The following is a 12,646-nucleotide window of genomic DNA, read 5'->3' as shown; positions in this document are numbered from 1 at the left end:
TACAAGGAGGCAGAATAGGAAGGACAGTCAATTAAAAACTGTAAGGAGGATAAAAAACACAAATTACCATTTAGATAGTTGCTTAGAATAATTCCATCTATAATGCACTAAAAGTTTATAAAAAGGTTAACTTCCTCTTTAAGTCAAAGACAACTAGTATAGGAAATCAAACCAGTTTTTCTGCTTTCTGTCACAGTCTTAGTAGTGCCACAGTATACCTATGAAACACTGAACCTTATTAAAAGGGAAAATTGTAATAGTCTGTGTAGTGGACGTTAACATAACTGAACAGGCACTTTATTAAGAGAGGTAGGAACCTGTGCAAAGTTTTGCTCTTATTATATTTTCACTATAATTCTGTTTACGATATTATACTTGGAACGAGTAATTAGAAAGACATGAGTTATGTGTCTCGTGTTTGCCTGCAGTATAAATTGCGTCCTTTTTTACAGGTGACAAGGTGTTTGTATTCTTCTTGGCAAATGCTAATTCAGGCAGGGCTTTTAAATGTGATATAGTTCATGTGTTTGCCTGTCTTAGCTGCTGCTCTTGGTCTGCCATACTTCAGAAAAGGTATTTGTACTGTCATACTATCAATATGTGGAAAAAACAAGGACATAACAAATATTGACCTGTCCCCCTTCTTTAAAAGTTTATCTGCAGACCTCTCCGGAAACCTGTTATGAGAGCCTAAAGAAGAGGTGTAGAGAAGAGGAGAGAGTCATACCACAGGTAAGAGAATTTCTACCCAGTCTACCTATTGTACAACTTTACTGCAACCCCTCTGTCCAAGCTCCTACTTCTTCAGAGGAATTCCATTTGTTTGACACACTTTATCCCTTATAAAGCCATGCTAATTCCTACTCCGAATGCCCATTCTCCAGAAAATAATCTTGAATGTGATTCATTAACACACATGTAAATACTAGGGATGCACCGAATCAAGGATACGGTTTGGCATTCGGCTAGGATTCAGCCTTTTTAGCAGAGCTGTGGAGTCGGAAGCAATTTTTGGTATTTGAAGTTGGAGTCACCAAAATGTTTAGACTCCAAGTAACCTTAAATATAAAAACTGAAAATAATCAAATCAGATTTAAGAACTTATGTGAAGGAGGATATGACAGGAACAATTCTGTTTCTAAGAACAATACTTTAGTTACATTTGGTTTCCATTTAACAGCTATTCTACAGCTGTATGCCAGGTTCAATTAATATATAAGTTGTTTTAGGTTTTCCAGTTGTTTTTGGTTTATGTAGTTTGATTTTGGTTTAGAATTACAAAAGAATGTTGTTTATATTTTTGAGCTTTGGCAGTGATAAAATGCCTTTTATGTTGTGTACTTAAAGGTATACTTTACCCCCAAAATGATTACTTAAGCAACAGATAGTAGATATTATATCAAGTGGCATATTATCTTACCAAACTGGTATATTATCTTACCAAACTGGTATATATATTTAAGTAAATATTGCCCTTTTACATCTCTTGCCTTGATCAACCATTTCCCGATGGTCTGTGTGCTGACTTAGAGATCACCTGACCAGAAATACTGCAGCTCTAACTGTAACAGGAAGACGCGTGGAAGCAAAATGCAGAACGCGGTCTGTTAATTGGCTCATGTGACCTAACATGTATGGTTTGTTTGGTTTGTTTGTGTGCACCGTAAATCCTTCGATCCCAGGGGACGGCCGTTATTTTTTAAATAAAAAAATATATATATTACCCAATGGCACATACTAAAAAAGTATATTATTATGAAAATGGTTTATTTACATGAAGCAGGGTTTTACACATGAGCTGTTTTATGCAATATATTTTTATAGAGACCTACATTGTTCGGGGCATATAGTTTTCCTTTAACTTCTTTCAGTCAACATGTTAAATACATTCGTTTTGTACATTGCATTATACATTAGTAATACCAAAAAATGGAAAGCATTTTAACAAACAAATAATATACCATTAGCATAAAAGGCGTGTGTTTGCACAGTTTACATAACAAATAACAGCACATAACAGATAAGCTCTGGCCAATACAATGGTGCTTTATCTATGTAACCTGTGCCTTTGCTCCTTTTTTCCAGCTTGAAGAACTGCCCCATGGGTACACAGCAGCTTGCTTATAGTAGTCTTTCTGAAGCAAACACATTAGTTTTACTAGTGCAGAGCAACAGTTCATTATAGGAAGGATATATGTACCGACTCCACAGCCCTGCTTGCTAACAGGATTCAGTTGAATCCTCATGCCTGGCTGAACCAAATCCTTAAAATCATGTGACTTTCCAATACAAAACAAGGAAGTAATTTTTTTAACTGCGTGCATTTTCCCTGCCTTTCCCGCATTTGCATATGCAAATGCATATTCATCTGAATCTTTCACAGAGGATTTGGGGGTGTGGCCGAATCCAAAATAGTGAAATCGGTGCATCCCTAGTAAATAACTGGCCCAATACAAATGTCACACTACATTTTTTTTTAAATGCTTCTCTTAAAGTTGTTATACAATGTCACCAATTTGATAAACTCCAGTAGGGAGTTTTGGAGAGACTTGATAAAAATGACTGATATCTATTGTGACAAAGAGCTATGTCCCAATAGGCTGCCTGTATATGATGGGAGGTATATCTGTCAGGGAGCCGGGAGCTCCCTCCAGAGAGGTTGTCAGGATCAAGGAGGAAGCCCTCTTGAGGGAACAAGGTTGCGGTGTCCAAAGGGTTAAACGAAGAATAGCCAGGATCCAGGCAAGAGTTCACAGGCAGGCAGAATACAACGAAGTCCAAAGTCCAGGCAAGGGGTCAGGATACAAGGCAGGAACAGGATAAGGCAATAAGGCACACAGGGAACCCAGGATATGCTTAGGGAAAGTAATCCTATACTTGGGCGCCATTCTGGCGTCTAGTTGGCGTTTTTATTTTCAAATTTGGCGCCATTCCGACGTCATTAACGCTCTGCGCCAACGTCGGTGCCCCCTTTTCGGATGAGGGCCAGGATAGGAGCAATACGAGAAGAGAATCCCTTAATGAATTGCCGGTAGTAATTGGCAAAACCAATGAATCTCTGGATTGCCTTGGTGCTCAGCGGTAGGGGCCACTCTTGGATTGCAGACACTTTCACAGGATCCATCTCGAAACCCTCTGGGGAGATGATATAGCCCAGAAAAGGGATCTTGGACACTTCAAACACACATTTCTCCAGTTTGGCAAAGAGAGAGTTCTTCCTCAAACGAGAGAGTACTTCCTTCACCTGGGAACGATGGCTTGTAAGGTCCTTGGAGAAAATCAGGATGTCATCAAGGTACACGACCACAAACTTTCCCAAGAGATCCCGGAAAATGTCGTTCACGAATTCTTGAAAGACAGCGGGGGCATTGCAGAGACCAAAGGGCATTACGAGGTACTCATAGTGCCCATCCCGAGTGTTGAATGCTGTCTTCCATTCGTCACCTTCCCGGATGCGGATAAGGTTATACGCCCCACGGAGATCCAACTTAGTGAAGATTTTAGCCCCCTTCAGTTGGTCAAAGAGTTCTGCAATCAAGGGCAAGGGATACCGGTTCTTAACCGTAATTTTATTAAGATCCCGGTAGTCGATGCAAGGACGTAGGCCTCCATCCTTCTTTTCCACGAAGAAGAATCCAGCCCCGGCAGGAGAGGTAGAAGGGCGAATAAACCCCTGCTGGAGATTTTCTTGGATATACTGCTTCATGGCAGTGGTCTCCGCTGGAGAGAGAGGATAAGTACGACCTCTAGGGGGCATGGTTCCAGGCAGGAGATCGACAAGACAATCGTATAGTCGATGTGGAGGAAGGAATTCTGCAGACTTCTTACAGAATACATCAGCGAAGTCCTTTTAAAAGGAGGGTAAAGTCTTTAGATCCGACAAAGAGATATTCAGCCTCTGGAGGGGTTCAGCAGGAAGGCAGTGCTGCTGACAAAATGGGCTCCAACGAGAAATCTGTCCAGCGGACCAATCAATGGAGGGATTATGCAGACGCAGCCAAGGGAGCCCCAAAACAACTGGAACGGATGGGCAGGAAATAATTAGGAACGAAAGTCTTTCTTTATGCAGCGTCCCAACCTGCACAGGCAATTCCCCAGTCGTCATGGAGATGAATTCAGCCTCCAGGGGTCTGTCGTCAATAGCAGTGACACGGAGAGGAGTAGTCAATGGAAACAGGGGAACATTCATATGCTTGGCAAAGAGAGCGTCCATGAAATTACCAGCAGCCCCAGAATCAATAAAAGCTGAGCCAACAATGGTCTTAGATGGCAGACGAATCTGTAAAGGCAGAAGAAACCTATGAGAGTTCTCTTGTGACTTGGGAGTAACACCTCCTACATGAGTCTTTGCAAGGTTACCTTGAAGAGGGGAACTCAGAGGCTTCACAGGACAGGAGTTGGCCAAGTGAGAATGACCCCCACAGTAGAGACAAAGTCCAGCCGTACGTCTCCGGAGTTTCTCCTGTTCAGAGAGACGAGCTCTTCCGACTTGCATAGGTTCCTCCGGAGGAATAACTGAAGGCTGCGAGGAGGTAGGAGGTAATAGAGGTCTTTGAAAGCGAGGAGCCAACATGGGTGGGAATTTCTTGACTCTGTCCTTATCAGCTTGATGTTCTCTCTGACGAGTGTCCACCTTGACAGACAAAGCAATGAGATCTTCTACTTGCGTGGGTAATTCACGGGAGACCAGGTCATCTTTGAGGCGGATAGAGAGTCCATTGTAGAAGGCAGCATGATAGGCATCATTGTTCCAGCAAGTCTCTGCAGCGAGGGTACGGAACTCAATGGCATATTCCGCTACACTGCGATTTCCTTGGCGGATTTGGAACAGACGAGAAGCAGCGGTCGCCACCCGACCGGGAGCATCGAACACCGTCCGGAATTCATGAAGGAAGGCTTTGGAATCGTCAATTAAGGGAGACTCCTTCTCCCAGTGCGGAGATGCCCACTCGAGTGCTTTCCCCGCCAGACGAGTAATTACGAAACCAACCTTTGCTCGTTCAGAGTTAAATTCCGCAGGTTGCAGGGCGAACCGAATCTGGCACTGGTTCACAAAACCACGACAGGCTTGAGGGTCGCCACTGCGGACCAGAAGTGGAGGATTGTGTAGCCATATCGGCAGCAGCTAGCGTGGGCGTTATCGGCGTTGGAGTAGTCGGCGTGAGCATGGATAACTTTTCCAAGATCGACTCCAGTGTGCGTCCAACGTAATTTTGCCGAGGTTCATACGCCTCCATGCGGGTATGCAGACCTCGAAAGGCCCTGCCGAAATCTGGCTGAGCTTCCTCAGTGGGATCCATGGCCCAAGTATAATGTCAGGGAGCCGGGAGCTCCCTCCAGGGAGGTTGTCAGGATCAAGGAGGAAGCCCTCTTGAGGGAACAAGGTCGCGGTGTCCAAAGGGTTAAACGAAGAATAGTCAGGATCCAGGCAAGAGTTCACAGGCAGGCAGAATACAACGAAGTCCAAAGTCCAGGCAAGGGGTCAGGATACAAGGCAGGAACAGGATAAGGCAATAAGGCACACAGGGAACCCAGGATATGCTTAGGGAAAGTAATCCTATACTTGGGCGCCATTCTGGCGTCTAGTTGGCATTTTTATTTTCAAATTTGGCGCCATTCCGACGTCATTGACGCTCTGCGCCAACGTCGGCGCGCTGACGTCATCGCCCGGCGCCGCTACCCACGTGGCGGCCATGGGCGCCGCCATTTTGGGAGTGACGCCAGCAAGGATGGACGCGCCGCCCGGAGCTCCTGGGCCTGCTCCGGGCGGCGATCGTTACAATATCGCACCCAGCCTGAGGTATTGGCTCCATTAAATCTCCAGGGTAAGACAGGTTAGGACCCTGGAGCAAGGAGAGTTCAGTATGCTGCCCAATTAGTCCGCAGGTGGGGCTGTTTAAAGGAGCCTGGCGGGGAGTGGGAGTGTGTTGTACTGGGAGTCAGTGAGAACCTCTGAACACACGCTGTGAAGTGTTTGTGAACAAACAGTGTATTTGACTGCAACTCAAAAGCAAATGTTTGTTACCACCGCAAGGAACTTTCCTATGGACTGTAACACTGCAAACCGGTGAGGTTTTCCTTATTATTTGACTGTTATAGCACGGAACTTGTGCCTGTTTAATTTATCCGGTTTGAACAATAAACCCCAGGCAGGAGCCTGTTTCATTTTTGTTGCAAACCTAAGCCTTCTGTCTCCTCTGTAAGAACTGTTTTACCTGAGCCCTACCCGCTGCTTTGAACTATTCCCCACACTATAGGCAGCCCGACGTCCCTACACAAGCAAAGACAAGCGTCTATGCTGGAGTCAGTGAATCTAGTAGCTTTTATGAAGTATCTTCCAAAAAGTCTGTTCACTTACTTGTTTTACTTTCCCCTTCTTCTTCAAATGAAAAGGGTCACACTGTTTTAGATGTATCTGGAGCATAACTGGAAGACAGGCTAGCTGCACACTAGACACGAGATAGGAAATATAAGTTAAATATGAGAATAGAAGATATAGCTGAGGTCACTTGCCATTGACAAGAATTCTTTTAGTTACAGCGGAGAGTGGCAGCATGGTAGTAGACTGCGTTCAACTTATGTTTCTTATTCAGTATGAATGCAGCTGTTTTGCCCCCACTGAACTTACAAGCGTGTCTTTCTTATTTGAACAGGAATATCTGTATGCAATTCACAATCTCCATGAAGACTGGCTAGTTAAACAGATGTCCTTCCCAGTGCCAGCACCCGTGCTTGTGAGTGTTTAGTTCTTTTGAAGCTCCTTTTTTTTGACAGAGGTACCAATTTATCAATACTGTCACAATTTATTTGTTTATCCCTTTCTGTTCTCTGGGCCTTACTCTTGAAGCCATGTAACAGCAGTCAAGTCTCCTTCAGGTGTGTTAATCCGCTTTTGGCAACTGGCTTTTAAACTGTTTCTGGAGTCAGAGCTAGGAGTGCAGAAATTATAAACCGACAGAGAGATACTCATTCTCAAAATTACGGATCATTTTAAAACCATTCAGAAGATGTAATTATATTTTTGCAAGTTGCTAAAATCGTTTTTTCTCCATTTGCATTGGAAAAATAAGGATTCAGATGTATGTTCAGCACTTCTGAAGAACTGCACAGAAAATAAATATCATAAGATAACTGCTTTTTGCAGTCAAAATAAACCAACTGTAGCCTTGATCATGTTTTTTTTGCTCTGAAAATTGTCTATGAACATTGCTAAAGAATCATGTATAAGTTGAGCAAAACTGCATATTTATAAAGCACTGGTTTATATAAAGCATGCAAAATAATTCAGCGTTTCACTTGAGTGTAAATTATGTATGTAAAATTCCATGAGCGTATATGCTAAAATAACTCGTGTGATTCTGTAGTGAACCTGGTTAAATGTAGCATAATGGGAGCTAGGAGCCTGTGTGTTGTTTTTATAAACTGCACTGGTGTATGAATTTGATTGAAGAGTGTGTTATTTGAATATTTGCTGCAGTCCCTGCACCTACGATTTCATTTTAATTGTAACATTTCTTTTAAGGTCCTAATGTTCTGAGTTGTATTATGTTTGGAGAAAAGACAAGAGTTTTAAACAGCAATTTTCAAAATCAAAACATATTTGCAGGAAAAAAATCTATAGGCAGGTTGCTAAATACAAATGGTCTGTGTCAAACAAGCTGTTATATAGCTTTCTGTGCATCTGTCCTAGTGCAATGATCCTGATTTTGTGGATGAATGACACAATTCTAAAAAAATACCTTTCTTCAGAAGCATCGGTATCCCTGACACTGCAAACACTTAATCACTTGAAAATGCTCACTGCTGCTTTTTTTTTAACTCGTAAAGTATATGTGCTGGTAGGGGTACAAAGATTCTAATACTATAAAACGGAAATGGGGTTTTGACCCCTAACCACATGGAAATTTCATACAGGTAACAAAATGCCCAATCTGCCATTAACCTTTAAAAATAGTAAATTGTCTAAGTTGTGATCTGTGAACATACAATTAAGTCGGCTCCAATCATCCAATTTTAGTAAGTCTTGGTGCATGTCACTTGTGTTGAAGCATTATCCTCATACAGCACCAACTGGTTTAAAGTTAAAAATGCCCTTATTGGGTTTACATGGCAAAGACCTGGTTAGCAACATTTCAGGCCCCTCCGGGCTTTTATCAAGCTTACCAACACTGGCTATTGAAGCCTTTTATAGACCCAAACATTTCGCCACCTACTGGCAACATTCAATTACATTTTGCAAATACATTGTTACAATGTCACATATCATTATACAGTGCTCTTTTTCGGTTGCAGACCCAATCGCTTATCCAAAAGTTATTTGGAAGACATAACATTAAAAACAAAACTTGCAAATAACTTGCAAATCATATTCCCTATTTACTACCTGTGGGGAAAGTGTCTCCAATTTCCTAATCCACCTTGCTTCTTTTCTCAACAATGTTTAAACACGACCCACCCCCTCGCTGACGTCTATAAAATTCTTCAATAGCCAGTGTTTGGTAAGCTTGATAAAAGGCTGGAGGGGACTGAAACGTTGCTAATCAGGTCTTTGCCATGTAAACCCAATATAAATGTAATGTTTGGCAGTGCTGTTCCTTTAATGCTGAAAGAGGGATTTAATGACTGGAAGTGTGCTTCTTCTGCAGGCCCAGCTGTACTTTGAACTAAAATACTACGATTATACGATGTTTTTTTCCCCCATACACAGGTAATAGATGCTAATAAAGAACTAGAGGAGATGACTCAACACTATGAAGAGAATCGCAGCAGCATCCTGTCACTATAATCCAATGCATTGCAACCCTTACCAGAAAAGAGCATCGGCTACTCTATTCTAGCATTCAATCAAATGCACCTAGTGGGTACCTATTTATTGCAGAGCAGCTTTCTTCATATGTGAAGCTGAGGATTTTCAAACATACCATTTCTTCAACATTTCCAAATGTTATGATGCATAGATTTTACTGTTCGTTTTCAAACGTATTATTTATTTCTATTTTTTTGTTTGTATTATTATACAATTAACGTTTAAAGTGCCAAAGAACATTAACTCTACAGCACCTGCATAAAAAGACCAAAGTACCAGCTCTACAGATTCTGTCTTTCTAGTGAACTCAGGAACATACGATAGAGGGCATTGACCAAAGAGCTGACCAGGACACACAAAGGGATAAATCTATTATAGAGGATTTCTCTTCAACAATTGAGTTTATCACCTGCCTACATCTTGCTAAAAAAGCAGAAACCCGCCACATCACGGAGAGGTTCATTTATCTACGGCAAAGTATTCATAAGACAGTATTATTGGATGCATTTAAGTTGAGTGAACTTAAAACATTCCGGGAGGCTGCTTATTTTGACCATAAGTGTTTATTTACATTCTCATGTGTGTAAACCTATTTTAGTCCTTCTGCCATTTTATAAGACCTCTTTCATTTTTGGAAATTGTCATCTTAAATAAATTTGTATGGATCAGTTTGTTTTGCTGGATTAGGCAATAGAACATGTTCTGCAGTTAAATGTTGCCAGATTACTTTTAAATACTGTAACACAACCTGGGGCAAGTGCCAGAGCATTAAAGGGGACCTGTCCCCCCCAAGAAATAATTACAACTGCTTTTTTTTATGAGGTCACTCAAGGAAAATAAATTTCACTTTCAATATATATATATATATATATATATATATATATATATATATATATATATATATATTTCTCTATGCATGGCATCATTTTCAAGGAATTCATTACTTCATGCTGTGCAAAACTTAAACCTCATTTGTAACTGTAAATCCTAAAGTGGATCTGAATTATTGCAAATTACACTCTGCATCAAAGAAAGTAAAAAAACAAAAAAACTGATGGATGGATTAGATGGACCACTTTGCCATTATTTATTCACCTTCAAATCTTTACATACTAATATTCCATCAGATCATCTGTATCTGCTAAATGAGGATTAGAGATGTTTACAACTATTGCCGCCAGTGGCACACAACAGACTTTTAAAGGGCTAGTGACATGTTCCAAGTTTTAATAGGAACGTGCTACTAAACCAACATAAACCCTATCGCCATTCTTTTCTACTGGAAGTGCCCCTCTACTTACCCCAGCTCACTTAACCCGTGTCGGTCTCCCACACGCTGGAAGTTGAACAGTTTCATGAGTGGCAAGGCAATGTTCTAAAAGGCTCAAGGACAATTGTAAACAGTAACCCAGCCTATGAGGGTATGTCTTAATATGACTTAATAAACTTGTTTCACATATGAGTTTTAATCGATATCCCTGCAGTGAGCACCAACCATTAGATTTTTTTGGTGTGCTACTACCATTAATATGGACATGGTCTTAAACATTCTTGTAGTAACATGGGTGTGGTTAAAAGACAGGCGGCCCTCCACCACTTAGACCAGAAAAATTCTGGCCCACTGTACCACAGAAGTTGGACAGCATCTAGCTGATATAAAAGGAGAAAACCCACCCACTCTAATTTGCCATGTAAAGCCACGCCAATTTGCTTCAAATAATTCTTTCCTGTAAACTCCATTTACAGTAACTCCAGAACTCATAGCAGGATGGCACAAAGGCAAATGTATAAATACCCCCACAACTCATAGCAGGGTATTACAGTGGCATTTTCATGTATGAATACCCTCAGAACTCACAGCAGGATGGCAAAGTGATGGATTCATGTATAAATAACCCCAGAACTCACAGCAGAATGGCATAGTGGTAATTCCATGTACAAATACCCCCAGAACTCACAGCATGATGGCATAGTGGCAATTCCATGTACAAATACCCCTAGAACTCATAGCAGGATGGTCCAGTTGCGGATTCATTTATAAATACCCCCAGAATGCACAGCAGGATGGCACAGTGGCAGATTAATGTATACAGTAAATACCCCAGATCTCACAGCAGGATGGCATAGTGTCCAGGCCGGATTTGGGCATAGCTAAACCTGCTCTATCATATAATAGTTAAAATAACAAACATTGCCCAGGAAATTTGATGTTGCATTTTTAATAACACTTTGATGGCTGGGTCTGTACCCTGCAATTATTGGGAAACATAGGTTTGCAGGCAGATGGTCTGCATTGCCGAGCTTAACACTCTTGAAAACCTATATTTTCATGGTTACAATGTGCTGCAATCCTTTAATACTACAATATTGGGGGAATGTAATATGTGTTTGTAGTGTAAAAAACATCTGCAAAGTCCACTGTGAATGTTTGCGATCGTTTGTGTCCTTTTTAACCGATTGCAGACCTCAACAACTTCCTTGCAAAGTTTGCTTCCAAATGACTATTGAGATCATCTATAGTGTATGGAATAAAATGTTGTGTTTGTGAAGCGTATTTTGAGACAAAATATTTAACAAAACTCCAGAGCAGGTGTTAACACTAATCTTTACTAACTTTTACATTGCAAGCAGCACTAAATATTTGCAAAAACATCAATTTAAACATGCTTACAATTTTTAATTACATTGCGCCTATTGCAATATGATTGGTCAGATGTACAGGGGTCTGATGTGGGGGTAAATTGATGGCAAATTGAAGCTTTGCTCCTTTGAGAATGCCTAGGTGAGTGTTTCTCCTATAGGACAATGTATAGATATAGTTTTCCGTTACTATGGAATGACATACAGTAATCTTCAGTTTGATGGGAAAGACTTTGATTTCAGTTTGCGGTAGCCATTAAATATGAGGTGTGTGAACACTGGGGGGCAGATTTATCAAGGGTTGAATTTCGAAGTGAAAAAAACGTTGATATTTGGCCATCGAATAGGGTAGTCCAACATTCGAAGTCAAAGGATTTTGTACGATCGTACAATTTAATTGTGCGATCGTACAATTTTACAAAAAAATCCTTTGACTGCTCAAAGCTTAGCCAAGTACTGGCTATAGGTTCTAGGAGGTCCCAGTAGGCTAAAATAGCAATTCGGCAGATTTAAGGTGGCGAAGAGTCGAAGTTTTTTAAAGAGACAGTACTTTGATTTTTGAAAGGTCAAATATTAGAAGTATTTTCAATTATAGTGTCCCTAGGCCCCCCAACCGTTTCCTCCTCACAACCCTGCACATGTATGCATCAAAACATGCAGCCATCTGAAGAATCACATGCAGGGCAGCCATCAGGGGGGGACAGGGGGGAGAGTTGTAGGGGGCCCGAAGGTAAGGGGGGCCCTGGCCACGCCACACTTACTTGATTAGCCAGGCCCCCATCTTTCTGAGAGCTGCTGACTTCGGGAAGGCCTGGACATTTAAGGGGCCCTGGCCACCAATTTTCTTATAATGTAGGGAGGGGGCCCTGGCCAGAGAAGAGATGGGCAGCACTCCAGGATAAAGTAAAAATTGCCTTTATTCACATACAGCAGGGCAGCATAGCAACGTTTCGAGCCTCGCACGGCTCTTTGTCAAGCTCAGGGGGCCCTGGCCACCAATTTTGGCCACTAATTTTTTTCTCATGTGGGGTCCTAGCCAACAATATTTTTTAATGGGGGGGGCCCTGGCTACAATAGTTTTTTATGATGGGCTTGACCACCAATATCTTTTTATTTTTTTATTAACATGTGGGAACCCTACCACCAATATCTTTTTTGTTTTTTTACTGTGTGATGGGACCTGTAGGTGGGGCTTGCAGT

General features: G+C 41.5%; 1 protein-coding gene across 1 annotated transcript in view; it reads left to right on the top strand.

Annotated features, from left to right (window-relative positions):
* Positions 1-9,600, top strand: part of LOC108713505 (thymidine kinase 2, mitochondrial-like) — a 45,294-nt gene extending 35,694 nt beyond the window's left edge. The window contains exons 6-8 of the mRNA XM_041591037.1: positions 653-732; positions 6,654-6,734; positions 8,708-9,600. Of these exons, the coding sequence (XP_041446971.1) occupies positions 653-732; positions 6,654-6,734; positions 8,708-8,785 (239 nt within the window). The 3' untranslated portion in view covers positions 8,786-9,600. The remainder of the gene's footprint in view (positions 1-652; positions 733-6,653; positions 6,735-8,707) is intronic.
* The last annotated feature ends 3,046 nt before the right edge of the window (positions 9,601-12,646 follow it).

This window comes from Xenopus laevis, chromosome 4L (genome assembly GCF_017654675.1).
Source record: "Xenopus laevis strain J_2021 chromosome 4L, Xenopus_laevis_v10.1, whole genome shotgun sequence".
Taxonomy (NCBI): Eukaryota; Metazoa; Chordata; class Amphibia; order Anura; family Pipidae; genus Xenopus; species Xenopus laevis.
The sequence above is the reverse complement of the archived record's forward strand: the minus strand, read 5'-3'. Positions and strand labels throughout refer to the sequence as shown.